The sequence below is a fragment of the Fulvia fulva genome, chromosome 7 (assembly GCF_020509005.1).
Source record: "Fulvia fulva chromosome 7, complete sequence".
Taxonomy (NCBI): domain Eukaryota; kingdom Fungi; phylum Ascomycota; class Dothideomycetes; order Mycosphaerellales; family Mycosphaerellaceae; genus Fulvia; species Fulvia fulva.
Window position 1 is genome coordinate 3,289,436 of NC_063018.1, and position 25,028 is coordinate 3,314,463.

The 25,028-nt window shown below is 54.6% G+C and overlaps 9 protein-coding genes across 9 annotated transcripts; 7 read left to right on the forward strand and 2 right to left on the reverse strand.

Annotated features, from left to right (window-relative positions):
• Window positions 1–1,550: 1,550 nt before the first annotated feature.
• CLAFUR5_10467 (uncharacterized protein) lies at window positions 1,551–2,978 on the forward strand (the record flags this gene model as incomplete). The annotated part of the gene is made up of 1 exon (XM_047909615.1): window positions 1,551–2,978. One exon carries the CDS (start codon window positions 1,551–1,553, stop codon window positions 2,976–2,978), a length of 1,428 nt encoding a protein of 475 aa, XP_047764689.1.
• Window positions 2,979–4,222: 1,244 nt separating this feature from the next.
• Window positions 4,223–5,984, forward strand: CLAFUR5_10468 (Chromatin structure-remodeling complex subunit rsc7; the record flags this gene model as incomplete). Its single annotated transcript, XM_047909616.1, has 3 exons — window positions 4,223–4,289; window positions 4,361–5,390; window positions 5,441–5,984. 3 exons carry the CDS (start codon window positions 4,223–4,225, stop codon window positions 5,982–5,984), a joined length of 1,641 nt encoding a protein of 546 aa, XP_047764687.1.
• A 593-nt stretch (window positions 5,985–6,577) lies between these two features.
• On the forward strand, window positions 6,578–8,381 carry CLAFUR5_10469 (uncharacterized protein; the record flags this gene model as incomplete). The annotated part of the gene is made up of 4 exons (XM_047909617.1): window positions 6,578–6,722; window positions 6,805–6,959; window positions 7,047–7,862; window positions 7,917–8,381. 4 exons carry the CDS (start codon window positions 6,578–6,580, stop codon window positions 8,379–8,381), a joined length of 1,581 nt encoding a protein of 526 aa, XP_047764686.1.
• Window positions 8,382–8,427: 46 nt separating this feature from the next.
• On the reverse strand, window positions 8,428–8,982 carry CLAFUR5_10470 (uncharacterized protein; the record flags this gene model as incomplete). The annotated part of the gene is made up of 1 exon (XM_047909618.1): window positions 8,428–8,982. One exon carries the CDS (start codon window positions 8,980–8,982, stop codon window positions 8,428–8,430), a length of 555 nt encoding a protein of 184 aa, XP_047764239.1.
• Window positions 8,983–9,207: 225 nt separating this feature from the next.
• Window positions 9,208–10,844, reverse strand: CLAFUR5_10471 (Galactokinase; the record flags this gene model as incomplete). The annotated part of the gene is made up of 2 exons (XM_047909619.1): window positions 9,208–10,614; window positions 10,680–10,844. The coding sequence occupies 2 exons, from the start codon at window positions 10,842–10,844 to the stop codon at window positions 9,208–9,210; spliced, it is 1,572 nt and encodes a 523-aa protein (XP_047764203.1).
• A 1,785-nt stretch (window positions 10,845–12,629) lies between these two features.
• On the forward strand, window positions 12,630–13,952 carry CLAFUR5_10472 (Type 2 glycosyltransferase; the record flags this gene model as incomplete). Its single annotated transcript, XM_047909620.1, has 1 exon — window positions 12,630–13,952. One exon carries the CDS (start codon window positions 12,630–12,632, stop codon window positions 13,950–13,952), a length of 1,323 nt encoding a protein of 440 aa, XP_047764237.1.
• A 1,532-nt stretch (window positions 13,953–15,484) lies between these two features.
• Window positions 15,485–18,181, forward strand: CLAFUR5_10473 (Heavy metal tolerance protein; the record flags this gene model as incomplete). Its single annotated transcript, XM_047909621.1, has 1 exon — window positions 15,485–18,181. The coding sequence occupies one exon, from the start codon at window positions 15,485–15,487 to the stop codon at window positions 18,179–18,181; it is 2,697 nt and encodes an 898-aa protein (XP_047764238.1).
• A 486-nt stretch (window positions 18,182–18,667) lies between these two features.
• On the forward strand, window positions 18,668–19,717 carry CLAFUR5_10474 (putative dehydratase NIT22; the record flags this gene model as incomplete). The annotated part of the gene is made up of 3 exons (XM_047909622.1): window positions 18,668–18,729; window positions 18,783–18,846; window positions 18,896–19,717. 3 exons carry the CDS (start codon window positions 18,668–18,670, stop codon window positions 19,715–19,717), a joined length of 948 nt encoding a protein of 315 aa, XP_047764235.1.
• Window positions 19,718–21,904: 2,187 nt separating this feature from the next.
• On the forward strand, window positions 21,905–24,649 carry CLAFUR5_10475 (Serine/threonine-protein kinase SCH9; the record flags this gene model as incomplete). Its single annotated transcript, XM_047909623.1, has 2 exons — window positions 21,905–22,279; window positions 22,739–24,649. 2 exons carry the CDS (start codon window positions 21,905–21,907, stop codon window positions 24,647–24,649), a joined length of 2,286 nt encoding a protein of 761 aa, XP_047764236.1.
• Window positions 24,650–25,028: the final 379 nt, after the last annotated feature.

Here is a 25,028-nt window from a genome sequence, read left to right on the forward strand (position 1 = left end):
GAAAGTGGACGAGGAGACAGCGCGACAGGCGACAGCGACAGGCGAGGAGTGGCAGCAGCCGATTTGTTGCGGTTGTTGTTGGTGGACTGGCTGTCGCTGTCATGAATTTTGCTGGCTCAGGGTTTTCACTACGATTCTGCCCGGGGCGGAGGTGTGCGTTTAGGTGGCCGTCTGACACAGAGGTGACGGGTCACGGGAGGACATGGTCAAATGCATGTGGTGTGGGTGCAGATTCTGCACACGCTTTTGCGAGTCACCGGCCGTGTGTGCTTGTAGGTGGCAGCAGCATTCCTCACAATTCTGCCGTCCCTGTGTTCCAAGGCCGGCTCACAAACAACGTGTACGGTGTCGCTGGTTGCAGGCGCACGAGGGTGTTCGGTTCATGTGTGTTGTCAGCAGAATTGCTCGCAATCTCAGGTCGAGCATCCTTGCTGTTCTACCGTACCCGCTCCCCGAGTGCCGTTGGGACTTGAGTTTTGCGCTGCGCTTGGGCCGCCAGTGGGCTTCGACTGACGCGAGAGTGAGCGAGGAGAGACTTGCGACGAGGCGACGACTTGTCCGGCCGTGGCCCGTCAGCTTTGTCTCCGCTGCTTTTTGGCAGTAGTCCACACCCTCTCACCCTCGACAGGCTCACCACCTACAACTCCTCTCTTCCCCCCCCCGCCGCATCGTACTGCAGGCCAGGCAACAGTGTGTGCGTGTGAAAGAGGACCCAGCGCCACGCCAACCAACACCCAAAACGCGCGCGCCGTACCACGCACACCCGCAAGTTCCGGCTCGTGGTCGTAAAAGTCTTGGAAGCCCTGCTCAAAGACTCCTGCGCTGCGCTTCGCTCGACTGCTCCTTACTCAGCCACGCTTTCGCCGCACCTTTCGTCTGCTCGCGCTCGCATCGTCCACTCTCTCGACGACGACGACGACGACGACGACCTCCTCCTCAGCCTCGCTGCTGGCGACCTGACTCCTACCACCATCTCACAGGCAGCAGGACGACATCACCTAACCGCTGCACGGCCAATTTGCGGACACCTCAAACATCGACTCACCTCGACTCCTGCACGTCTCGCAAAACAGACCGCCTTCGACACTCATTCACCAAACGGACGAACTATTCGCTTAGCCACGTCCGCTACGACATTGTAATCGCGCGCATTTCATCAGCCGCCACCTATTGCTGCCGACCGAGTCACCGACCGAAAAAGTCACCCCTGACTCTTCCACCTGTGACACAGCCATCGCATCGCCAACGACACTTCACTACATCACGACTACTCGATATCCATACGAAGCGCCACTAGCCACATTTCGAGCAATCACCATCGCGCGACCTCAGAAACACAACTAGAAACATCATTTGGCATCGAGCTTCCGTCGTATGGTCAAACGTCAGTAGATTCAGCACCTTTCGATCTGGTGCTTGGTCTTTGTCGGTGTGGAGAGCACGAGAAACGGTACGTCTGGTACCACAAACACTGGCACACGCAGTACTGACACATTCTAGGTTGTGAAGACACACCGTTTCTTCGGCTTCTGACAGCTGTCACTGCAAATATGCCAGGCTATTACTCGCGGTCCATGGCGGGCCAACTTCCACTCACTCCACCAGATTCCGGCTCAGGATATGGTTACAGCAGTATGCACTACCCTCAAGACCCATACTCATCACACCAGCAAGTGAGCCAGTGCCGCCAAGACAGCGCCTATGACTACCAACAAGCCTACATGCAGCCACCAGTCGCACCTGCACCCCCGACATACCAATATCAGCAAGGCAGCTACCAGCCGACCAACAACCTGCCTCCGATCTCGAGTTACTACGAGCCTCTGGGCGCGCCGATACTCCCTCCTCTCAGGATCCAAGATCGAGTTCCGTTCGCCGACGACTACCAGCGCCGCCTCCAAGAAGAACAGCAGAATGCCGTTGCGCGTGAGCAGCAACGACAAGCAGTCAAGGAGGAGAAGGCGACCGGTGGTGTCTCCGCGAAGCTCGACTACGACATGGAGCGTATGACGGATTTCGTTGCTGAAGCTGTTCAGTCGCTGTATGCCTTCTCCCAGTCCCCAGTCTGCCTTGCAGATATTGACGTGAGTCGAAGCTTTCAACACCAGATGCAGAGCCATCCGTCCTTCCGCAAGTGGGTGCACCAAGTGCTCTCAGCGACCCGCCTTCCATCGGCCACGATCCTGCTCAGCTTGTACTACCTGAACAACCGTCTGCACTACTACCCGAAGTCGGTCATACCTGGCGAAAACCAGATCTACCGCCTGTTGGCTGTGTCACTCATCATGGGCAGCAAGTTCCTCGATGACAACACTTTCATCAATCGATCGTGGTCAGATGTAACGGCAATCAAGGTCAGCGAGCTCAACAAACTTGAGATGAACTGGCTGTCGCTCATCGGCTACCACTTGCACGTTGACCCACAAGAGTCGAACGGTCTTCAAGGCTGGTTCGACTCTTGGCAGGACTACAACGCGAATTACGTGGCCAAGACTCAGCCAGCCAGACTTTCGCCACTGAACACGGATGTGCGCAGCCACTCCAGCAGCACCCGCGACAGGTTCTCGCCGTATCCTTCGCCATACACAGGCTCGACTGCGTCGTCTCGGTCGTTCGACGCTCCGATGACATCACGCTCATCGCAGTACTCGACACCATACAGTGCCACCGATCCATGGGCGTCAAGCACGAAGTACCAAGTCGACGACTACTATCGCAAGGACCGATACCCATCGGCGTACGAGCTCGAGGAAGCCAGCCGTCGCGCCTCCGAAGAGCGTGCTCGCGCATCGGCCTACCAGTACGCACCAAGCACTCAAGCATCGTATTATCCAACATCGACCTACAACTCGGGCTGGGACCAGTCTTCTTGGAACGCTCATCGATACGACTGCAACTGCTCATCGTGTGCATACCAGGCCCACTACCGGCCATATTCGATGGCATCGGGCTACACTGCTCAGACTGTCATGGGTTGAACCCGGCGAGACGTCTCTTCATCTCTTTGGGTTCTTCTCAGCATCCTCGGCGCAAAGGAGCGCCACATCCCGATTTCTCCCTGCAGCGTTCACGCCATCCCAACAGTTTTATCGCGGACAGGACCTTGGAAGTATCTTCTCTACCTGCACAAAGCTTACAGCCTTCCCGGGATCCTGCTTCACACTTCACGAAATACGAGCTGCGTTCCGATCTCCATCACCCGACCCACCAAGTTGACTGGATTTGCCCAACCAATGCGGAACGGACGACTGCGATAAACATCCTGCTCTAGACTACAGAGTCGACGGCCTGGTCGACTTCTCCATGTGTTTTTACTCTTCGCTACTTGGCACGGCGATGGAATGACTTTTTGCTTTCTGGCGGTTTCAGCTTTTTCATTCATGCGGCATACGGATGGGACATCAAAGGGGGGAGTGTTGCATCAACCATCACAGCAAGGCGTTACAAAATGGGGATTCAAATGGGGATATGCAACTCTGCTAAAAATGGAAGCTGGGAAACGGAGAGCATGCGTTGCGCTTTTATGCATATGATAACTTTGGAACCCAGCAGCCTATGGATACCCTGATCGCGTGTGTTTTGCATGGGACAGGATTCTGATGGGAACTGCTTTGCTTTGCTTTGCTTTGCTTTTTGTTTGATGATGGGTGGAGCTTTGATCTCTGCTCTGGGGTTTGCTTTATTAGATACCTACTTACACCGCATGGGCTCGGAAAGAGCTCTTCCTGCGCGGCGACGGTCGTTGATATCGAGTTGGGAAGCGTGGGAATTACCACCACCACGACGAAGGGTTAGAGGATAGCTGATTATAATGAATTGGCCTGGGCTTCTTGGCAGGCTGGGCTTTGCTTGCATCTACATCCAAACCGCGTTCCTCTTGTGCCGTACTTTAGTGTGTCCTGGGGCTTGAGGGTTGACAAGGTTGAGAGACTTGTCGGATTCCGGTCGTCGTTCCTTCCTGTCAGCTGCGTATAGTGCTGTCGCACACGTGTGTGCTGATGGAAGATCATGCTTGATGGATCGTGTAGACACTGACGCCATGTATGTCCATTCTGTCAGATCTGATAATGCGTGCCTGAGGCCTGACTTTTGGCTCGGAGCTTCAGCCACCGGCTTTTAGCCGAAACGAGAAGTCGCGATCACGTCTCCAGTTGTTGCAGCATTGCGCCCACCTTCATCACTTCACCTTTCACACTGCGCACAGCGCCACAATTCCGCGGCGATGCCGTTCAAAAAAGGTCACAAGCTCAATCTTGGGCGCAGCAGACGGACCACCCTCAATGTCACCCGTACGCACATTCACCACTTGATACATGCCAGCGCATGCAAGGCACGAATTATATTGGCTAACCATCTGTAGGCACTCCAACACCACGAGTTTACGACGACGAAGACGACGAAGAAATGGCCGATGTCGACGATACACGTGATGCGACCGAACTCGAGCATGATGAGGATGTCGAGGATGCTGCAACACCCGCTGGCGACGACGGGGAAGAGGACGATGACGAGCCGAGAATAACGAGTATGCCGCGGCGAAGAGCAGGAGGAGGTAAAGCACGTGGGCGGCAAAGCAGAGGGCGCGATCTGGATGGCACACCTGAACCTGGCATGGACGACGAAAGCGAGAATGGTACACCTTTGCGCCGGAGGAGAGGCAGGCCAGGCGCGGAACGGGGCAGTGCGCGAGGCAGAGGCGGCTTCAGAGGGAGGCGGAAAGGACAAGCACCCGATGCGCCGACGCATGTCACAGACAAGGACGGCAGTGTGTACGAGGTCCAGAACGATGAGGCCTTGGTCGACCAGGATGATGAGGGCGACGAGAAAGTCGACGAGTCCGGCATCTTGAAGGGCGGCAGAGAATATCGCGTTCGGACCTTCACCATCATGGGCAAAGGTGAGAGACTGTACATGTTGAGCACGGAACCAGCCAGGTGTTGCGGCTTCAGGGACAGCTACCTGTTCTTCACGAAGCACCCCAAGCTCTACAAAGTCCTAGTGGGCGAAGAAGAGAAGAAGGACCTCATCGAGCGTGGGATCCTGCCAAACTCTTACAAGGGCCGCAACATCGGTGTTGTAGCAGCACGATCAGTGTTCAGAGAATTCGGCGCAAAGATCATCGTTGGTGGTCGCAAGGTCATCGATGACTACAGAGTCGCCGATGCTCGTGCCAACGGCGAAGTAGAAGGCGAGCTCGTGGACCCGGACGACCATGTGCCGGACGACCGCTCGCAGTATAACAGGAATCGGTATGTTGCTTGGTTTGGTGCGAGCGAGGTGTATAGACAACAAGGAGTATCCACGGTGCCGGGAGCTAAGCCACAAATCAGGAAGCACAGGAATAACATTACGGTGCAAAATTGGCAATTCATGCATGCGAGAGAGGCGAGGTGAGTTCAAGTCTGATCTGGAGACGAATATAACTGACAAGCAGTTTCAGCCGCTTCAACACCGCCGCAACGCAGCTCAGAAAAGCGAACCTCGAAGGTGTCTACGACAACAACACGAACATGATGTTCTACCCAAAGATCATGCAACCCACTCATGCCAAATGGGAGCACATTCCAGCAGGCACACAACAATCGGACAGCAAACAGCTCACCAACGGACACCTCCCCAATGGCTCCTCCTCTGATCACGACAGCGTCATGTCAACCGAGGGCCAACAAAGCGACACAATCTTCTCCGACGTCCCATCTCTCATCTCCCGCACATTCACAGTCATCGACACAACCTACAGCGCGCCTCCAATATCAAGCGTAGGCTACCCCGGCCCAGACGGGCATGTCGAGGACCCAACATCAGGACCCAACGGCCTCAGCACTGTACCCCAAGACCTCATCGACGAGCTCCCAGCTGAATGCCGCGTGGCTTTCGAGGAAGCGAAGGCTACAGAGCTGGGCTGGAAGCAACGATGGGGTACGGAGGCTCACAGTGGACAGAGAGGGCAGTTGAAGATTGGCTTTCTTGGGTATCCTGTTTGACGTAATTAGGGCGTTAGGCGAATAGGCGTTTATCGTGGTCCTGGTTGGCCGCTGGCTCTGCGAGGTATTGGTTTATCTTGGCTGGCCTACTGCCTGTATGAAGCGCCTGGGAGGGGTGAGGACATGGGGTACAATGGGTCTGTGGGTTTTATGGGGGTCTGCTTTCTTGTGGCTTGGCGGAAACGATAGGACAGAGCATACGTGAGGTATGTAGAACTCATACGGTATGGGACTTTACCACGAACAGACACGCACGACTCCTCGCACGAGTTAGTTCTCTCGCACGAACTGCCCATTGTCGGTCGCTTCCAGAACCCCAAACTCGCGTGGGCGTGCCCGGCACGCTCATGCCGAAGGATTGGGTATAGACAAAGCGAGATTGAACGCACATTCCAATGCAAGCGGGAACATGCTACCCTGACGACGGGTGCGGTATTCACCATTGACATCCTCTCGGTCCGGGGAAATACCAGCACCATCACCATCCCGCAACTGCCACTTCTTTCTTGGCTCATGTTGTAGATGTGACGTCAAATTCGAAGTCGAAGCATCAACGCTACCTACCGCTACCGCTACCGCGACCTCACGCCACCATGTCGACCTGTCCAGCACCGTTTCTCTCACAAAGCGATTTTCCATCGACCGGCGGATACGTTGGCGGACGCTTCTGTGGAGGGATTGCGCCGGGGTTGGATTGTTGTTTGCCGTGTCCGTTAGAGAATTGGGTGTATTCTGAAGGTAAGATGATGATGATGATGATGACGATGGCGAGGAAGGAGTGGAGTGGGTTGGAGAAATGCTGATGAGAGGGTCGCTCTAGATTTCCCCCATGTCCTCGGCGTAGGAATCTGGTTCAATGTCCCAGCTCTAGTCTGTCAAGTGCTCTTGCTCCTGACATTCCTGGTCTTGCCGGAGGAAGTCAGTCATCGGCACTATCTGAGTGTTGGACTGTGCTTCAGTCTCATTCTGTGCGAGGTAAGAAAGGCCTCTCCCTCCTCTCACTGGCGTTGAACGATGCAATACAGCAATAGCAGATACTGACATGTCCGCGCCTCCTCACAGCTCTCCTTCATAATCCCCCTCGGCACGAACCCCGAGAAATGCTACAACGACATCACCCCCAAGGACATGCACAACGACATGTCCTGCGCGTGGTCCGGCGCCTTCCTCGTCGCAGGCGCCATGGGCGCCATCGTATGGGTCATGCTGCGCTCCATCTTCACGCACCTCCGCGTATGCTGGGACTTCAAGAACCTGGAACTTTTCAAATGGCTCGCGCTCGTCCTCGGAATCGGGTTGCCAGGGCTCTTCCTGGCGCTGGAAATCCCCTTGACAGGGGTATCTTACAGGATCAGCGGGACTTGTGTGCCGAATCAGCCACATGCGTATGAGACGTGGCTGGGGTGGTTGATTGCGTTTGCTGGGGTGGCGGCGGTGTTGCAGGTCACGACGACGTTGTTTTGTCTTTGGGTGTATTTGAAAGACATGGGGAGGGGCAGTGGTAATCGATCGTCCGGGGCAAGGAATAGTAATGTGAGGAATAGTGGAGTCCCGGGCGAGACTGCGGTGAGCACTAATGGTACTGCTGGGGGTGAAGAGAGGAGGGTGGCATGGAAAAGAGTGAAGAGAATTCTGAAGTTGCAGTGGAGAAGCGTACTCCTGTCCGTTCTGGTCTGCATCGAGACGATCTACTTCGGGATTGTCTTCGTGCTGCAGAACAGCAGTGTGGGAGGCCTCTCAGATGCGCAGAGGCAAGGCGTCGCGACGTGGGCGTTCTGTCTGGTCGTGAACAGGGGTGATAAGAGCAAGTGTCCTGTTGTTACGAGAGTGCTGGGGTTGAGCGAAGAGCAAATTACTGCTGCGTTCTACTTGGCGGCTGTAAGGCGGACCTTGTCCTTTGTGATATTGAGTGATGTGCTGACTCTTTCACAGCTTATTGGCATTGCGACCTTCTTCCTGATGGTTCGTCGATCCATGCTGCAGGGCTGGTGGGAACTGATCCGCAACCCTCGAAGTTTTGGCCGACGGCCGACTCTGGGCGAAGACGATTTTGTGACTGTCGAAAGCCCGAAGAGGAAATCTTTTGGGAGACCTTTGGAGTCCGAGAAGATACCGACCATCGAAACTATGCTCTCTGGCACCACTCTCGGGGACACAGCGCATCCGATGCCAAATCATACCATGCTGTCTCCAATGTCGCCTGTGACGCCAGTATCTCCCATCGAGCCTGGAATTCTGCCGGAACCTACTTCGCCAAACAATTCGAGAAACCCGAGTGTGCCGCAAGCCGGCGACGTGACGAGACGGCATGAAACCATCAATTGGTTCGACGCAGATTATAAGGAAGCTGATAAGAGGGAAAGTAGGCGGGTCAGCAAGCTGGATGATATAGCTTGATTGTTGTTCGTGCTCTCGTAGTGTCTTCGAATCCATTATATTTACATCACGGCTCAGGAAATGTCACCTGGAAGAAGTGTGCGGTTGGGTATTCTCGTGTAAGGACCCCTCCCATCTGCTCTAGCTTGAATCGCAGAAGAAGCAAATAGGTATCATCGTACGTGGCACGATATCCTTTCACGCCGCCGTGAAGGTTCAAGATGTTCCGATCGTAGATGGTGAGCCCTCCCAGTCGCGCTCGATGCAGTGGGCCCATGAGTTGTAACCAAAGGGTTATCCTGGCCGCCCGATAGTTCCTCGTATGGGCAAATTCGCAAGATGCTACGAATCGATTGATAGTGTAGTGAAGCTTCAGCGTAGTGTATCGTAGCAGGCGGTTGACTTGCGTGAGAGCCGGGGGCCGGTATACGCTGCTGGTGATGTGATTGTGAGACAGGTACCGGAAGCGAATCCTGGGCCCAGAATCATCGTTCATCATGATGGGGGTCGGTGAGTACAGAACGTATTCGCAGATGATGAGTTGGATTTCTGCTGGCAGCTCAAGCAGCCGGGACCGGTGCATGCCTTGCTGTATATACTCTCGCCGCGAATGTGATTCCATGGTGCTGAAAAGCTTTCTGTCCGAGTTTGAGGCCGATGTGCGGATTTGTCGAGAGATGTCCGAATCGCGTGTGTCTGCAGAATAAAATTTCAAGACAGAAAATGGTGCCCGCCAAGGAAATGTTGAAACATTGAATGGCTGAGGATCATCCCTATCGCCTTGGCTCCTGGTAACCAGTCTCTCTGTACTGTCCGATCTTGTGTCATGCTCTACTAGTCAAGCCGTTCACAAAGAGCTTCTACCATCGACCTGAAAGACAGCGCTGCCACTTCCAGGCTTGGATACCACAATAGCTTCTTCCAGCTTTTCTTTGGTGATATCTGGGAACTTCATCTTGTAGTACTCGTTGATCCACTTCTGCTTCACACTCTCGACCTTATCTTCAGGCACGAGATGTACAGAGCAGCCGCCCCAACCAGCGCCAGTCAGTCGGCTGCCGTAAGCACCGGCAGATCGGGCAAGTGTGCACAGCTCGTCCAGCTCTGGACAGCTGTTTTCGAAAACGTCTCTACACGATTCTTGCGTTTCATTCATGAGCTCACCTAGAGACTTGAGAAGCTCTGTGTTCTCCTTTTCAGTCTGTGGAGGTGGTGATGTGAGGAGGTCCATGAACTTCAGCACTCGTAATGCCTCGCTGAAGACGTGGAGAGCCCTCTGTCGAAGCTTGAATCGCTCTGCTCGGATCGGAAACTTGCTCATGTACTTTTGCTCCATCTCTTTCACATCCATGCCCAAGATCACGGAGATCTGTTGCCTTGTGTAACCTTCTTGCTGTGGTAGGTATTGATCGACCTTCGCGATCAGGTCCTGAAGCTGTTGCTGGAAGTCTGCAGGAGACACAGTGTTGTTGTCCTTGATGCCTTCATGCTCCTGCATGTATGTGTCGTGAAAGCCTCTTAAGCTGACACCCAAAGGTCCAGCGTCAGATGGCAGGTCGGATAGTCGAAAGATCTTTGCAAGCACAAGCGCCGCTAATGTGACCTCAACGACACGCAAGTTGTAGCATACCGGCGCCGTGACATGTTTATCGGCTGCCACGAATGACTGTGCGATCACGAAAGTAAGTGGCGACTTTAGCTCTGGGAATGCAATGTTCTTCGCCTTCAACTCAGGCACGAAGGACACATATAACGCTGAGCCTTGCAATGGAAAGACCGACGCCGCTTGATCCATGCCACCGGAGTTCACACCAACATTCCGTTCAGAGACGACAGCCAGCTCAACAAGCTCTTTCTTGTCGACATTGTCGACTCCGTTAGCCTTCACGACTGCGAGCGCGCTGGCGCAGGTGAAGGCTGCACTACTTGACAGCCCGCCACCAGAAGGTACTGTGCCATCGGCAAGAATGTCCATACCATTGCTCAATCTGAAGTCCTTGGACTTCTTGCGGAGCAATTCTGTCGCACCGAGCAGGCCAGATTTGAAGTAGTTCGTCCATTCCAGTGTCGAGGAGTCGATGTGTACGTCCCCAGTGTCAGGTATCTGAAATTCTCGTGATTCGAACTTGTGAGGATGGACATTGGTCAATCGCATTGTGCTAGGACCCGTTTCCTTTTCGTGAATGGCGACAGCTAGCAGCACATCGGCTGTTATGGCCATGGGCATAACTTCGTACAAGCAGTAGTCAATGTGCTATATGCACCGTCAGCGATTCCTGACATTCAGCCATATGTCTTTTGACTTGTTCTGTCTCGTACCTCGCCAATGATGTTCACTCTGCCTGGACTTCTTGCGACGAAGTCCGGCTTCTTTCCATATGTTTCTTGAAACTTGCTGAGCAAGCTGTTCCATCGTGCTGTCTGGCTCTTCAGTGCATCTTCAGGATAGATGTCTGGCAACGAGCTCGTCGTCGGTACTTCCATGGTCGGTGGCTTTCGAGATAGTGAGGAACGTTGTTGTCTCTGGAACGGTTGAATAGCAGTGCGTGGTGGGCTGGGGAAGTAGATCACAGCTTCGAGTCCAAGCAGCTCGCGTGACCAAGTGAGACTGCACTGCTTGTCTTGCGGTTGTCGAGTACTTGAATGAGGAACAAATATTGCCCACATCGGGACGGGATCGTCCTCCACTTCCCTCCGAGGGCTCGTGGCAAAAGAGGTGGCCGCTGCGCTTCGAATGGCGATAGTGATTAGAGCCTGTGCGAACCCCTCCGAGCACCGTCGGCCTAAACAATGTTGTAGAGAGAGGCGCATCGCGTAACGCCTCCGCTTCTACGTTCACAGCAGTCGCTACGCCGCGGGAGCACTGTCGTAGCTAACAAGAAATAGAACTAACGTGTCTGTGGTGTGCGAGCGGCCACCTCTTTTGTCACGAGCCCTCGCTCGCGCAAGCAATCTTGGCCATACTTCACCTCGCTTTGCTTTCACATGCAATATTGGTCGATCTTTCGTAGACTCTCCGTACTCCGCCCGAGGCCTCGAACGTACTGAACAACACTGCAGGTGATGAAAATGCTCGTTTGGGAGTTGGCGGCGGGAAGCCAGACACGACTGAGATGGCTATCTTGCCGTAAAGCAGGAGAGGGAAAGTCCGATGTTCAATATGTGCTTTGCTACGCGTCTAAGACTGCAGAGAAATCGAGCTGTTCCTGTTCTGAGTCGTTGAAATATTTCGTTCGGAATTCAGCATACAGTACCTGCATTTGTCATGCACCCAAAAACATGTTCCGCCATAGCATAGACACCAACGTTCTGTCACCGCTTTGACAGCGGCTGGAAGTGCGGTGCTGGCGCGCAAGCAATGATTCTACCCGAGCAGATATGGTGCAGCCGCTGTCACATCGGTGCGGGTCAATGTTATTGAGGGTGACAGTAACCCCTTCCGGATGCCTTCGAGATCGAACAAAGGGAGGAGCATCTCTCTATGAGCCAGCCGCATGGGATGCCGCACTCGATGAGATCTGGTGTATTTCATCGTGCCTGCTGTTCAGCGTAGTTCGAGGTTCCTGCTTGACAGTATCGTTCTTACCCCAATATCGCCGAGCATCGACGCTGTCTGATCTCAAGGAAGTCGCAATTTGCAGCACCTCGTTCAACGAAGTGAGCCGAACAGTGAACTCCGTGTTCAAGCGCTTCACATGCTGCGCGAGCTCCTCCATGTGCTGAGCGCGTGTGTTTGTTGCATCATCACGCGTTGACCGCGAACTACTCGGCAGCTCGTGCACCACACTTCCACCATTGCACACCAACAATTCATTCTCTCCGCCAGCGCTTCGAACACCGCCACAGCAACCGCTTTGTGCCCACGGCAATACAATCTCCAACCCGACAATTCTATTCACCAACCCGCCATTGTTTTTATGAAAGCCAGTGAAGCGGCGCACAAAGCCCGCGACACAAGGTCTTTCTTCCAATAACACCATTCCCCGAGTATAAAACTTGACTCGACCAGCAACATGACTTGAATCTCCAGAGCACACAGCTACCAATCAAGAACACACAGCAAGAAGACTTACAGCCACAGTCACAGCCTTGCCAACTTGATTCCAGCTGAACCCACCACCACCACCACCACCACCACCACCACTCACACCAACCACAACCACACCACTGCTCACAAGCAGCACTCTGGAGACAATCTCGCTCTCGTCAAACAGCATCACCATCAACCTGTTCGACTCGATTCTCTCACCAACCACAACTGTGTCCACCATGGGCGCAACCACCATGACAACCACCGCCATTGTCGGCACCGTCCTCTTCTGGGCGCTCTTCGCCTTCAGGTACTTCCGTACCATCGTTAGCGTGTACACCTTCTGCACCTACAAGCCAAAACCGATTGCAGCAAACCCACGCTACACCTCTGCTGACGCTACGGTCGTCATTCCCACGACGTTCAAGACTCCCGGCGAGCTCATGCAATGCGTTCGTCGAATCCTCCTTTGCGACCCGGCCGCCGTCTTCATTGTCACGGCCAACGCCAACGTCCCGCTTGTCAAAGACTGCCTTGCCCTTCACTCGCTCGACAACAACAGCGAGAAGATCACTGTCCTCGGCGTCGACAAGCTCAACAAGCGAACCCAAATCCTCAAGGCCATGCCCGAAGTCAACACTGCAATCACTATTCTTGCCGACGACGACGTCTTCTGGCCAGAGAGCTTCATTGACTACATGCTTGCAATCTTCGAGGACCCCGAGGTTGGTGCCGGAGGCCCACGTCAGCGCGTCCACCGCAATGACAGGCCTGACTTCTGGAACTTCCTTGGTATCAGCTACCTCGAGCGCCGCGTCTGGAACAACTGCGCGACCAACGCCATCGACGGCTCAATCTCCACACTCTCTGGGCGTACCGCGTTCTATCGCACCGAGATCCTCAAGAGTGACGAGTTCGAGTACTACTTCACCCACGACACTTGGCGCGGTAAGCCTCTCAACTCGGACGACGACAAGTGCCTTACTCGGTACGTCTACTCCCACGGCTGGAAGATCGTCCTCCAATTCGACCCACGATCAACCATCGAGACAACTGTCGAGCCCGACTCCGGCTACCTTCACCAATGCATGCGATGGTGCCGCGCTCACTGGCGTGGTAACTTCATCGTCATGCAGAACGAGACGTACTGGTGCTCCCTCAAGTTCTGGTGGGGGTTCTACTACATCTACCTCGGCCAGTTCCAGACTCCAGCTCTCATCATCGACGGACTCCTTTCTCTCTTCCTCTGGCTTGCAGTCGGCGGCTCTCCCGTAGCCAAGGACGCATTCATCGCCCTCGCTGCCTGGATCGTCTTCACCAAGAACCTCAAGATGATCCCGCACTTCTGGCGACACCCCATCGACATGCGATTCATTCCGATTGGCATCGCATTCTCCTACTTCCACGGCTTCCTCAACCTTTACGCTGCCTTCAGCATGCAGCAGACTCAATGGGGTTCGCAGAACCTCACTGCACTCGCCGAGACTCGTGTCGAGAGGGAGGAAGAGATTCCTTTCCTCAAGGAATCAGTCGAAGAGGTCAAACTCACCTTCCCATCTTAGACTGACCACACACACTGACAATCTTTCCAGGCTGATGGCTACCGCGAGCCTTCACCAGGCCACATCATGCTCGGCGATGATTATTTCTCGGCTCAGCCGATTGAAGATTTCGTCGAGAAATACTCCGACTCCCCCTACGACTCTGCTGTAGAGCTTTCTCCAATTCCTAGCCCCAAGCTGGCTTGTCGCACTTGATCGGTATGTACTTGCATAGCGGCGGCGATTTGTTGTTTCTGGGCGGATCTTACAGGACGGGGTGTTCGGGTCTTCGCATTTTCGGGTGGGTCATAGAATGGCGTACAACAAGCGTTGCGAGTGGCCAGGTAGCCCTCGCCGGAGCATTTTGCGGCATGACTTGTACGAGTAACGAAGATAAGGCTTTTGTACCAATACTGGGAAGTCCACTGGGTGGACATGTATAGTACAACGCATTCAAACTTTCCAGATCACTTTTTTCTCCTTTCATATCTTGTTTCCTGCTCTTTCATGGTGCTCGTCTTTCTCCGATTGTGCCTTCCAAGCCATGTCTTCTCCTGTTGTGCCTTCCAAGCCATGTCTTCTCCTGCCGTCCCTGAACGCTCATGCCGCTGAATTGCCCCGTCGCCCTACGTCCCGCCTCAGTGGTGGCATGTCAGCGCACCTCAGCTCCTATGTGCACGCAAAAGACGATGTTGCGGTCTCCCTTCGCGCACGCCGATATGCATGCCACAGAACGCAACGTCGATATGGCCCAGGAGAAGTTGGCTGCAGATACCGACGGCATGGGTCGGCGGCTAGACTAACATCAGCCACGCGGCTGCGCCTCTTGTTCCGCAGCCGAGGAGTCATGCGTGACATGGTGCGCAAAGTCTTACATCGAATCGTGTCGTGCTTCACCGCCGCCATCCGGTGGTCGTCGCGTACGACTTGTTTGATGCATCCCACTGCCGCACTACATGTCTCTCCTTGCGTGGTAATGTTGTAGCCCCGCGCACAGGACCACACGACGGCACTGCAATCCTGCTTTGCCATGCAGCGGTGGAAGGATTCACGTCCGAAGTCTATTGCTAGCGGCCCAGTCGCAGTTCTACGGAGCTCGTCACGCTCGTCATGCCCCATACGATGGACGTCTACGCTCGACAGGGCATCGCCTGGAAGCACCGAATGGTGACCGCCCCCCGTGAGAAGCGAAGGCACGGTCATGGTGCATGAGCTGGCGGCAGATCTCTGGCTCATCAGAGTAGTTCAGCTCTATTACTAGGCCAGGCCTCACGATAGCCTTTTCGCAGGGCACGACTTTTGTGCGTTCAACGCCACCATTCAATTCCTCTCTGCTAAAAGCAAGACTTGGCCCTCGTTTGGCCGGTGACTCAAGCAGCCTCTCGGTGAACCTGAACCCATCTGTTTGCTAACCACTGTAGAACTTTTGACTCCCGATGACGGCGGCGGTTGAAGACGGCTGTGCTTGAGGCCTATCAACGCTTGAGACATGTGTCGTAGCAAACAATGAGGGCGGACACTACGATCATATAAGCGCAATCAACGGCGGAACAATGAACATCACCAACAGCATCAGCATGGCATCAATCGCATCGGCAGCGCTGGCATTGCCCGTACTGCATTACATTGCGCCAGTCGCAACGGCCACCTACTTCATATCTGCCAAGACAGCAGCAACATGTCTCCTACAGGAACCTTCAAAACGCGGGAAATTGTCTCTACGGAGATACGGCAGCTCCGCACTCCAACTCACGATCTTGGCAACAGTGGTCGCAGAAGCAGTAACGACCATCACTCAGGCATTTCAAGATAGCACCTTTGCTCCAGCACAAGACTATGTCATCTACCTCTTCGCATCATTCGTACTGCATGGCTGCTTCAGCCTCGGGCTTATTGAGAACGAGCATCCACTTTGGCATCCATATTTGGGCGCATGGCTGATTGCGCTGGCATTCGACTTTCCACTCATCGTTCTTCAAGGCCTCAGGATCCCGGAGGATGGTTACGCCAAAGGGCGTATGTCAATCTGCGTCCTGCGATCTGCCGCGCTTGTGGCCCTCAGTATCCTGGCCAGCTGGTGTATCCTGAGTGATCGCAAGCGCAGCATCCGACTCGACGATGAGAGCGAGGCACTTTTGGCAGCGAATGGACACGAGGCATCTACCAACGGCACAAGGACAAAGCCGATCACTTCGCCTCGCGACAGTGTGCTTGCGAGTGAGAATGGCGATACTGGTGACGACAATGAGGAACGCGACGATGGATTCGACTCTGATTCCGAAGAGCCGGAGGAGGACAAGAAGCTCAGAGCGCAACAAAAGCAACGCCTTCAGGAATCTGGCAGCTGGTTCGCCTATCTCAAGGAGTTCAATATCTTTATACCCATGCTCTTGCCACGCAAGAACAGGCTTGTGCAAGCGTGCCTTGTTACAATTGGCGTATGCATCTTTATGAACCGCGCGCTCAACATCCTGGTGCCTCGTCAAGTTGGTATCGTGGTCAATGAGCTTACTGAAGCATATGGCACCGGAGTGGTTCCGTGGCGTGCCCTGGGTTTATGGATGCTTTACACTTCCCTCAGCTCTGGAGTGGGCATCGGTCTGCTAAAGGCCCTGGCAGAAATGCCTGTCAACCAATATGGACATCGAATGATTGCAACAACTGCTTTCCAACACATCATGGATCTGGACATGCACTTTCACAACGAGAAGAACTCGGGCGAGCTCATTCGAGTCATCGATCAGGGTTCGACTCTTCAGGATCTCCTCAGCTACATGCTGTTCGACATTGGCCCGATGTTCTTTGACCTGGCAGTCGCTTTTGTGTATGTCTCCATCCTCTTCGACGTTTACATGTCGGTCATCATGTTCGCTATCGGCATCAGCTACGTCTGGATTGGAGCGAAGGTTACTGCCTGGAGTATCAAGCAACGCAGAGATTTCAATAGCGCTTGGCTGAACGAGAGCAGAGTGCAAAACGAGGCCATCAACAACTGGTCGACAGTCTCGCACTTCAATCGCGGTAAATATGAATCTATCCGCTATGATGAATCTGTAGTCGCCTTCAACCTCGCAGAGTGGCGGTACTATCTGGCTTACTACCTTGGCGGAGGCTTCCAGTCTGGTATCATGCTTATAGGTCGCTTGGCAGCGATGTCCCTAGCTGCTTACAGAGTGTCTCAGGGCTCTGCGCCAGTCGGCAACTTCGTCACCCTCTCCATGTACTGGAGTTCAGTCGAGGCACCACTTCGAAGCGTGTCCTACTCGATCCGAAAGATAACGTCGATGTTGACAGATTCGGAAAGACTACTTCAGCTTCTCACGACAAAACCACTCGTCAATGAGCAGCCGGAGGCAAAGGACATTGAGATCAAGGAGGGCACTGTTACATTCGAGAATGTCGATTTCTCATACGATCCGCGTAAGTCGACTCTCAGGAACATCAACCTCGAAATCAAAGCCGGCCAAACCATCGCGCTTGTTGGAGAGACAGGGGGCGGGAAGTCGACAATTCTTAAGCTTCTCTACAGATACTATGACGTTACGAACGGTGCGATACGCATCGACGGGCAGGATATCCGTCACGTCACATTGGATAGTCTTCGCGACTCATTCGGAATGGTACCACAAGATCCAGCCCTCTTCAACACCTCAATTATGGAGAACATCAAGTATGCACGATTGGACGCCACGGATGAGGAGGTGAAGGAAGCGTGTAGAGCAGCGGCAATACACGACAAGATTGAGTCCTTCCCAGACGGCTACAAGGCCAAGGTTGGCGAGCGTGGAGTCAAGCTGTCCGGTGGTGAGCTGCAACGGGTCGCCATCGCTCGCGCTATCCTTCGGCAGCCGAAGATTGTACTGCTGGACGAAGCGACCAGCATGATCGATGCGGAGACCGAGGCCACGATCCAGCTCGCCTTCAAGCGTCTCAGCGCCAGCCGTACAACCTTCGTCGTTGCACATCGACTTTCGACAATCCAACATGCGGACCAGATCCTGGTCATCCATGATGGAGAGATTGTGGAACACGGAACTCATGCTGAGCTCTTCCGGCAGAAGGGCAAGTACGTCGCATTGTGGTCGAAGCAGTTGAACAAGGATGTTCAAGATGTCGGCACCAGTCTGGACGTGCAGAAGGCGGATGAGGTACTGAAGACTGATGGCAGTGGGGAAGCTCAAGTCCGCGTTCAAGATGTGATGGATGCATCGAGTAGTTCGAAAGCGGGCAGTAGCTCTGAGGGCGAATGAGAAGCGATGCTCTTTGTTCTTAACGGAGTTGTTGGGGATGCATCTTCAATGCATAACATCGCGAGGGGGCCGGAGGTCAGCGGTCTGCATCTGCATAGCGACTGGGAGGCGATACCAAAATGCATTGGGACGCATGGCATTGAGGGGGATGAAGCAGGTATCGGCTTTGCACCTCCGCAGGAGAGCTTTGTATTCAGCATCGAGCATTCAGCATCGACATGACTGCACAAACGAATTGATCTGCTCGTTCACATGTCTTTTGATGATCCACAGGTGTTCGCATAGTCAATCCATGTCCCGTACGTAAGATCCATGCGTGACATGTGAGCCGACGGCAATTGGTGAACAACCTCGGCATGATGGCCAGCTGCCCCAGATTGAACTCCACGGCAACGAGTATCCTGGCTAGCACACCACCGCCATACATCTTCTCTGCTGTATGTGTGTAAGTTGTCTTTACCTTTCCATCTCTCTCTCATAGCAAGGATGTCGTCAAAGAACCCAGGAGCAGGCCACGAGAGCGCACCCGTCGAGGTGTCATGGCTCAAGTAAGTACAGCCCACCTCTATCCCGAAACACGCAGCTCACCACCATAATCCAGACGTGATGTCCTCCTCTTCGCCGCAACCATCGGCGCAACAGCAGAGGAACTCCACTACCTCTACGTAAGTCAGCAATTCTCAACCTACATATCATACCTAACATCAGCATCAGGAACTCCACCCCAACTTCGCCGTCTTCCCAACCTACGCCGCCATCCTCCCCTTCAAAAACACCCAACAAGAAGTCGTCGACTTCTACGCGGCCCAACACGCCTCGCGCCCCTCCATCCCCGGCGTCCCCCAACTAGACTCCAAACGCGTCCTCGACGGCGAACGCAAGATGTTCTTCCACAAGCCGCTCCCCGTCACCTCCGCCGGCCGCAAGTTCGAGTCCCGCAGCAGGGTCGTGGGCGTCTACGACAAGGGCAAGCCTGGCACGGTCCTTGAGACGCAGATTGATATTGTGGACAAGGAGAGTGGGGAGGTGTATGTGAGTGTGATTGGGAGTGCGTTCTTCGTCGGACAGGGCAATTGGGGAGGGCCGAAGGGCCCTAAGACGGAGAATTTCCCCCCGCCCGAGGGGAAGAAGCCGACTGCTGTGCATGAGAATCCGACGAGTGCGGAGACTCCTATCCTATACCGCCTGAATGGCGATTACAACCCTCTGCACATTGACCCTAAGCCGGGCAAGGCGATGGGGTTTGGGGGCGTTATCACTCACGGTCTCCATGCGTGGAACTCCACAGCTCATGCTCTGGTCAAGATGCTTGGCAACAACGAGCCTGGAAGCATCAAGGAGTACGCGGCACGATTCGCATCGCCGGTCAAGCCGGGTGATGTGCTGGTGACGGAGATTTGGGCGCTTGGCGACAAGGACGGTGAGGGCTGGGAGAATGTCAGGTTCCAGACGAAGGTGAAGTCGAGTGGGAAGGTTTGCCTGAGCAATGGAAGGGCGAGGATGAAGGTTAGCAAGGAGGCTGTTAGCAAGTTGTAGATATGGGTGGATATGTATACGACAGGAATGATATGATGTATCTGAGAAGTCTTGAGAAGTATAATGACATATCTGCTAATCTCCACACCTCTCGCAAACTTCATGAGATCGTCAAGTTCAATCGCAAGATCTGCTAGGAGACCAAGAATAATTCATCGGGACGTACGAAGCTGACTAGTAAGCGTATAGCTCACATGCTACACAGGAACCTGTGACTTTGTACGGGTCGCTACATGTTGCTGTCAGTACGGTATAGGAAGTCACACGATGGTCGGGGTCCTTGGCTGTGAGAGGTGTCTCAGATCGTGATGAAGTAGCACAACCGCCACATTGCAGCACATGAAGGTATCTTTCACCACGCACATGTGAACGAACACCGCCTCTCGATGTATTACCCACGCTCACGTTGGTCGCCTCTGCACGCCTACAGGACAGGTGGGAGGCTGCATGATACCGCATTCTGGAACCCTTTGTTTGTATCACGGTGAGACGAGGATTCCAGCAGATCGGTAATGCGACGCTACTCCACGCTTTGCGATGTGTTCTGTGCAGGCGAGACCGCCTCCGGTTCTCCAGACATGCTGTGGAACGCAGGGTCGGCCGTCTGCAGCTCATCTAATCCTTCTTTGTTGAACAAGACCTCCCGTGATCTCGACCATGGCTGTCTTTAGCACAGATGGCGGCAGTCACACAGAGCTGATGACCGACACTCTCAGCCTCACGACGGAAATGACCTTGCACGTCGAATGAATGCGCTGCCATCGGGAGTGTTTCGATCGGACCGTATGCACAGGGAAGGAAAGGGCAGAGTACGGTGATTGCCAATTGAGGCTGTCCCAGTTCCGTATCCACGGCCCTGCCGATGCGAGTGATTTGATGCTCCGGCCAGGTGTTTATGGGCGTGCGATAAGGGTTCCTTGCATGGGGCGGCTCTTCCAGAGCTGGCCAGGCTGAGCATTCCAAGTAGTGACCTGGTCCAGGCGGACAAACGATGAGAGAGTCAGGTCTGCTACAAAGTATCGACAGCCTGCCGGCCTATCACTCCGGCGACATCTCGAACTTGGACGCTGATTAGACTTTACCTTACCCGCCACCCACGTGCAGCGCCCTTCTGCCCGTGGAGTCTGGCACTGGAGATCCGTCCGGCGATCGCACCAGAGTCGTTTTGCCTGCCCAACTGGTGACGAATTCTCCGTTTCGTTAGCTCTGCTGAATCGACTGCTGCAAGCGGCCGACGTCCTTTACTCCTTCACCGACTCACCAAAACTGCCGCAAACACGGACGATCGAGCAATCGCAATCGCGAGGACGACGACCCCGCCGTGAACACTCCACCGACCGAGGAGCCGATCGAGTCGAAGCACGCTGTTTCTGGAGACTGCCGCAGCGAGTGTCCTCTTGCAGGACGCGCTCACACTGTGGCCGATACCGACCACGACCAGCGACGAGGCCGCCGGCCTGGACATCTGAAGACGAAGAGCTCCCAAGCAGTGCCCACCCTCTCGACCACCACCGTGACCACCAGCGTCCCGCCCATCGATCGCTCACCGCAACCCAACATCCTGCTGGCTGGCGAGAACAGCAGCAGTAGCAGCAGCAGCAGCAGTAGCAGCAGCAGCAGCAGTAGCAGCAGCAGCAGCAGCAGCAGCAGCAGCAGCATGGCGGCCCACGACGGCCACTTCGGGCAACACACCGCCGCGGATCTGCTGCGACAGTCCTTGACGCATGGGTAAGCCTACTGTCACGTCTCGCGTTCAATGTGCACGTCGCGCCTCGCCCTGGCAACCAGTCATTTGCTTGGCTTTCGTAATCCAGAGAGCTTCTTTCACCAGCATCTGCGCCGTCCATCGCTCGCCTGCGCACAGCCCCAGCTATACACGATGCCATCATCTGTATATTGCAATCTCCGAGCGAGCGACGACCAAAACTACACTCGTAGGCGAAACATCTGCCGCCAGACATCATCACTCCGATCATTCTCGTGTCAATCATGGGGACTTCGGCAGCGTTTCGGTCCGCATGCAGAACCCCCAATTTCGACATCGAGCTGCTTGCATTTCTGCCGTGATACTTCGATACCTTCCCTGTGCACCGCTTGTCATTATCTTGTGTTACATGTCGATCTCCGCTCCGCATTCACCACCACCGCCCACGCGCTGCCATCTCATGCAACTCAGACTTTATCACAATGGCCAACGCTGACTTAGCCGCGACTCACAGCAAGACGCATGACGAGGACCACGACCATATCGGCTCCGGGGCATCCACGCCACCCAACGGCACTGCGACGCCGCGTCCAGACCTCCATACCGACAAGAGACTTCCTGGACTACTCAACAGCTATTTTGGTCAAGTACGTGATTCATTTCGTGGGACTTCGAGTTCCGCAAATTCTGATCCCGACCCCGCACCGTCGTCAGAGGAGAAGCAGGAGCAGCCTCCTCAGGACGAGCCCAAGCAGCAGCAGCAGCAGCAGCAAGAAGAGAGCGCGGCTGTGGCAGCGTTGTCGCAGGCGCTGGCAGGCGGCATGCAAATGCCCACTGCACCAAGCTCGCCACGCAGTGCTGCATCCAGCTCTCACATCGAGTCGCCGCCACTGCTGCCCCACGAGCGAAAACAGCCCGAGTCCTCCCACCTCCACCAGCACCAAGAGACCGCGCAGGCTTCCATTCCCACGCCTCCACTATCCAACTCCTCTTCCTTCCTCGCGATGAGCGATGCCCAGGCCAGCATAGAAGGCACGCAACCGGCAGCAGCTCAACCAGTCTCCCGCAAACGCTCATGGGCGGAGAGACGGAAGAGCCAGCCGAGCATGCCGTCTTCGCTGCGTCGAAGCACGTTGACTACCGCGCCCTCTAACACAATTGTCACTAAGCCTGCGGTCTCTGCCCACATCTCCAATCCTTCTACTTCTGAACCTTCAGACACTGCACCCGCAAGTCCTTCTGTTGCTGCGCGTTCCACTTCTCCTTCTGCTTCAACGGAAAAGGAAAGCAAGGCGCTGACGCAGGCCGAACCTCAGAACACACCTCCACACACACCGCGCTCGCTCTCGCACGCGGGCAGAAGAGACGATGCCGGCGAAATCCCTCAAGCTGCGAAATCGAGCCGATCGAGTTCGGGTGGCTCAGCAGCAGCCACGGTCGGTCAGACACGGGGACAATTGGAAATTGCCGTGGAAGAAGCAAGAGGACTCAAGCCCTCAGTAGACCCATACGTGGTTTGCATATTTCAGGCGAATGAGGACATCTCAGGGGGACCGAAAGAGGACGAGATGGACACAGCTGTGGAGAACGGTCCAGCAGAAGAGAGCCTGGCGAGGGGTGTGGCTATGAAGCGGATAGGAAGCGGTTCAGGCGCACCCATGGCAATACCCGGACTACGAAGTAGACAGACCAGCTCCACGAACATTGCGGATCTACGGCGAGGATCGCAAAACAAGGCTGGCAAGAACGAGACTACCGATCCCATCTGGAGGCACAGAGCGACCTTTGATGTCGTGGGTGACAACAACGAGCTGGACATATCGGTGTACGATCGAGTGAACAATGAGGCATTTATCGGCCACGTCAGGTTGCCCATCGACTTGAACGACTACGAGCACCAACACGAGGACTGGTACAAGCTTCAGCCAAGAGAAGGCATCACAGAAACAGTGACAGGCGAGATCCATCTGCGGATCGCGTTTCATGTGGCAGGCAAGAAGACATTTGGCCCGGATGACTTCGAGATCCTGAAGCTGATTGGCAAGGGCACGTTTGGGCAAGTGTTCCAAGTGAGGAAGAAGGACACAAAGCGCATATACGCGATGAAGGTGCTATCGAAGAAGGTCATCGTCCAGAAGAAGGAGATTCAGCATACCATCGGCGAGCGAAACATCCTTGTCAGGACAGCCACCACCGACTCGCCGTTTATTGTTGGCCTCAAGTTCTCGTTCCAGACGGCTGCGGATCTCTACCTTGTCACGGACTACATGTCTGGAGGCGAGCTCTTTTGGCATTTGCAGAAAGAAGGACGTTTCGTGGAAGAGCGAGCCAAGTTCTACATTGCGGAGCTCATCCTTGCTCTCCGACACCTTCACCAGCACGACATCGTGTACCGCGACTTGAAACCGGAGAACATCTTGTTAGACGCCAACGGTCACATTGCACTTTGTGACTTTGGTCTATCGAAGGCCAACCTTTCAAAAAACGACACAACCAACACTTTCTGCGGCACAACAGAGTATCTGGCACCCGAAGTGCTACTTGACGAGCAAGGTTACACCAAGATGGTCGACTTCTGGTCATTAGGTGTATTGGTCTTTGAGATGTGCTGTGGATGGTCACCATTCTATGCCGAGGATACCCAGCAGATGTACAAGAACATCGCCTTTGGCAAGGTTCGCTTCCCCAGAGACGCTCTGTCGGCCGAAGGGCGAAGCTTCGTCAAAGGTCTCTTGAACAGGAACCCCTCACACCGCCTTGGAGCGAAAGCTGATGCGGAGGAGTTAATGGCGCACCCGTTCTTCGCCGATGTTGACTGGAATGCTCTTAGCAAGAAGCAGACTGCCCCACCATTCAAGCCGAAATTGAAGGGAGAGCTCGACACGAGCAACTTCGACCCGGAGTTTACCAACGCTTTGAACGCTGGTGCTGATTCGTCGTCACTGAACGCCAGAGCTGCAGCCCTGGCAAGTGGTGTCAACACTGACAGCACACCACTCAGTCCAACGATGCAGAACCAGTTCAAGGGCTTTACCTTTGTCGACGAAAGCACGCTTGAGCAGCAATACGCAGATCGGGACATCGATGTCAGCAGCCCGAATGGTGACGAGAACCGATTGTCGCGCACTTTCAGCCACAAGGCCGGTGATAGAATGAGCGGTCTTGAGCCAACTGGCAACGCGAGTGCAGATGCCGACTTCAACCACGGCATGCTGGACGACATCTGAGCCACATGAAATCCGGGAAATACCACACCCCAATGCAGCTTGCCTTCGACAACGGCTGCCCTCGGTCGCGCGACTCGTTTAGTGCACCAACGGGACCGCAGTCGTTCGTCAACAGGCGCCAATGTAAATCTGTACAGACTGAGCAGACACACATCATCAGCACGGACGCAGCGATACCAAGGCAGAGCTACTACTTTACGATTACCCTAATGGCGGGAGACAGGAATTGCACAGCGTACACGCGAGAGGGAACACTGCTTTTGACTCTTTTGACATGCATGACCAGGGCGTTCTTTGATGAGTAATTTGATTGAGAGCTTCTCGAGATGGATGCCGCGCACGAACGGGTTGCGAAGGGGCTATGGGAGGAAGACTATGA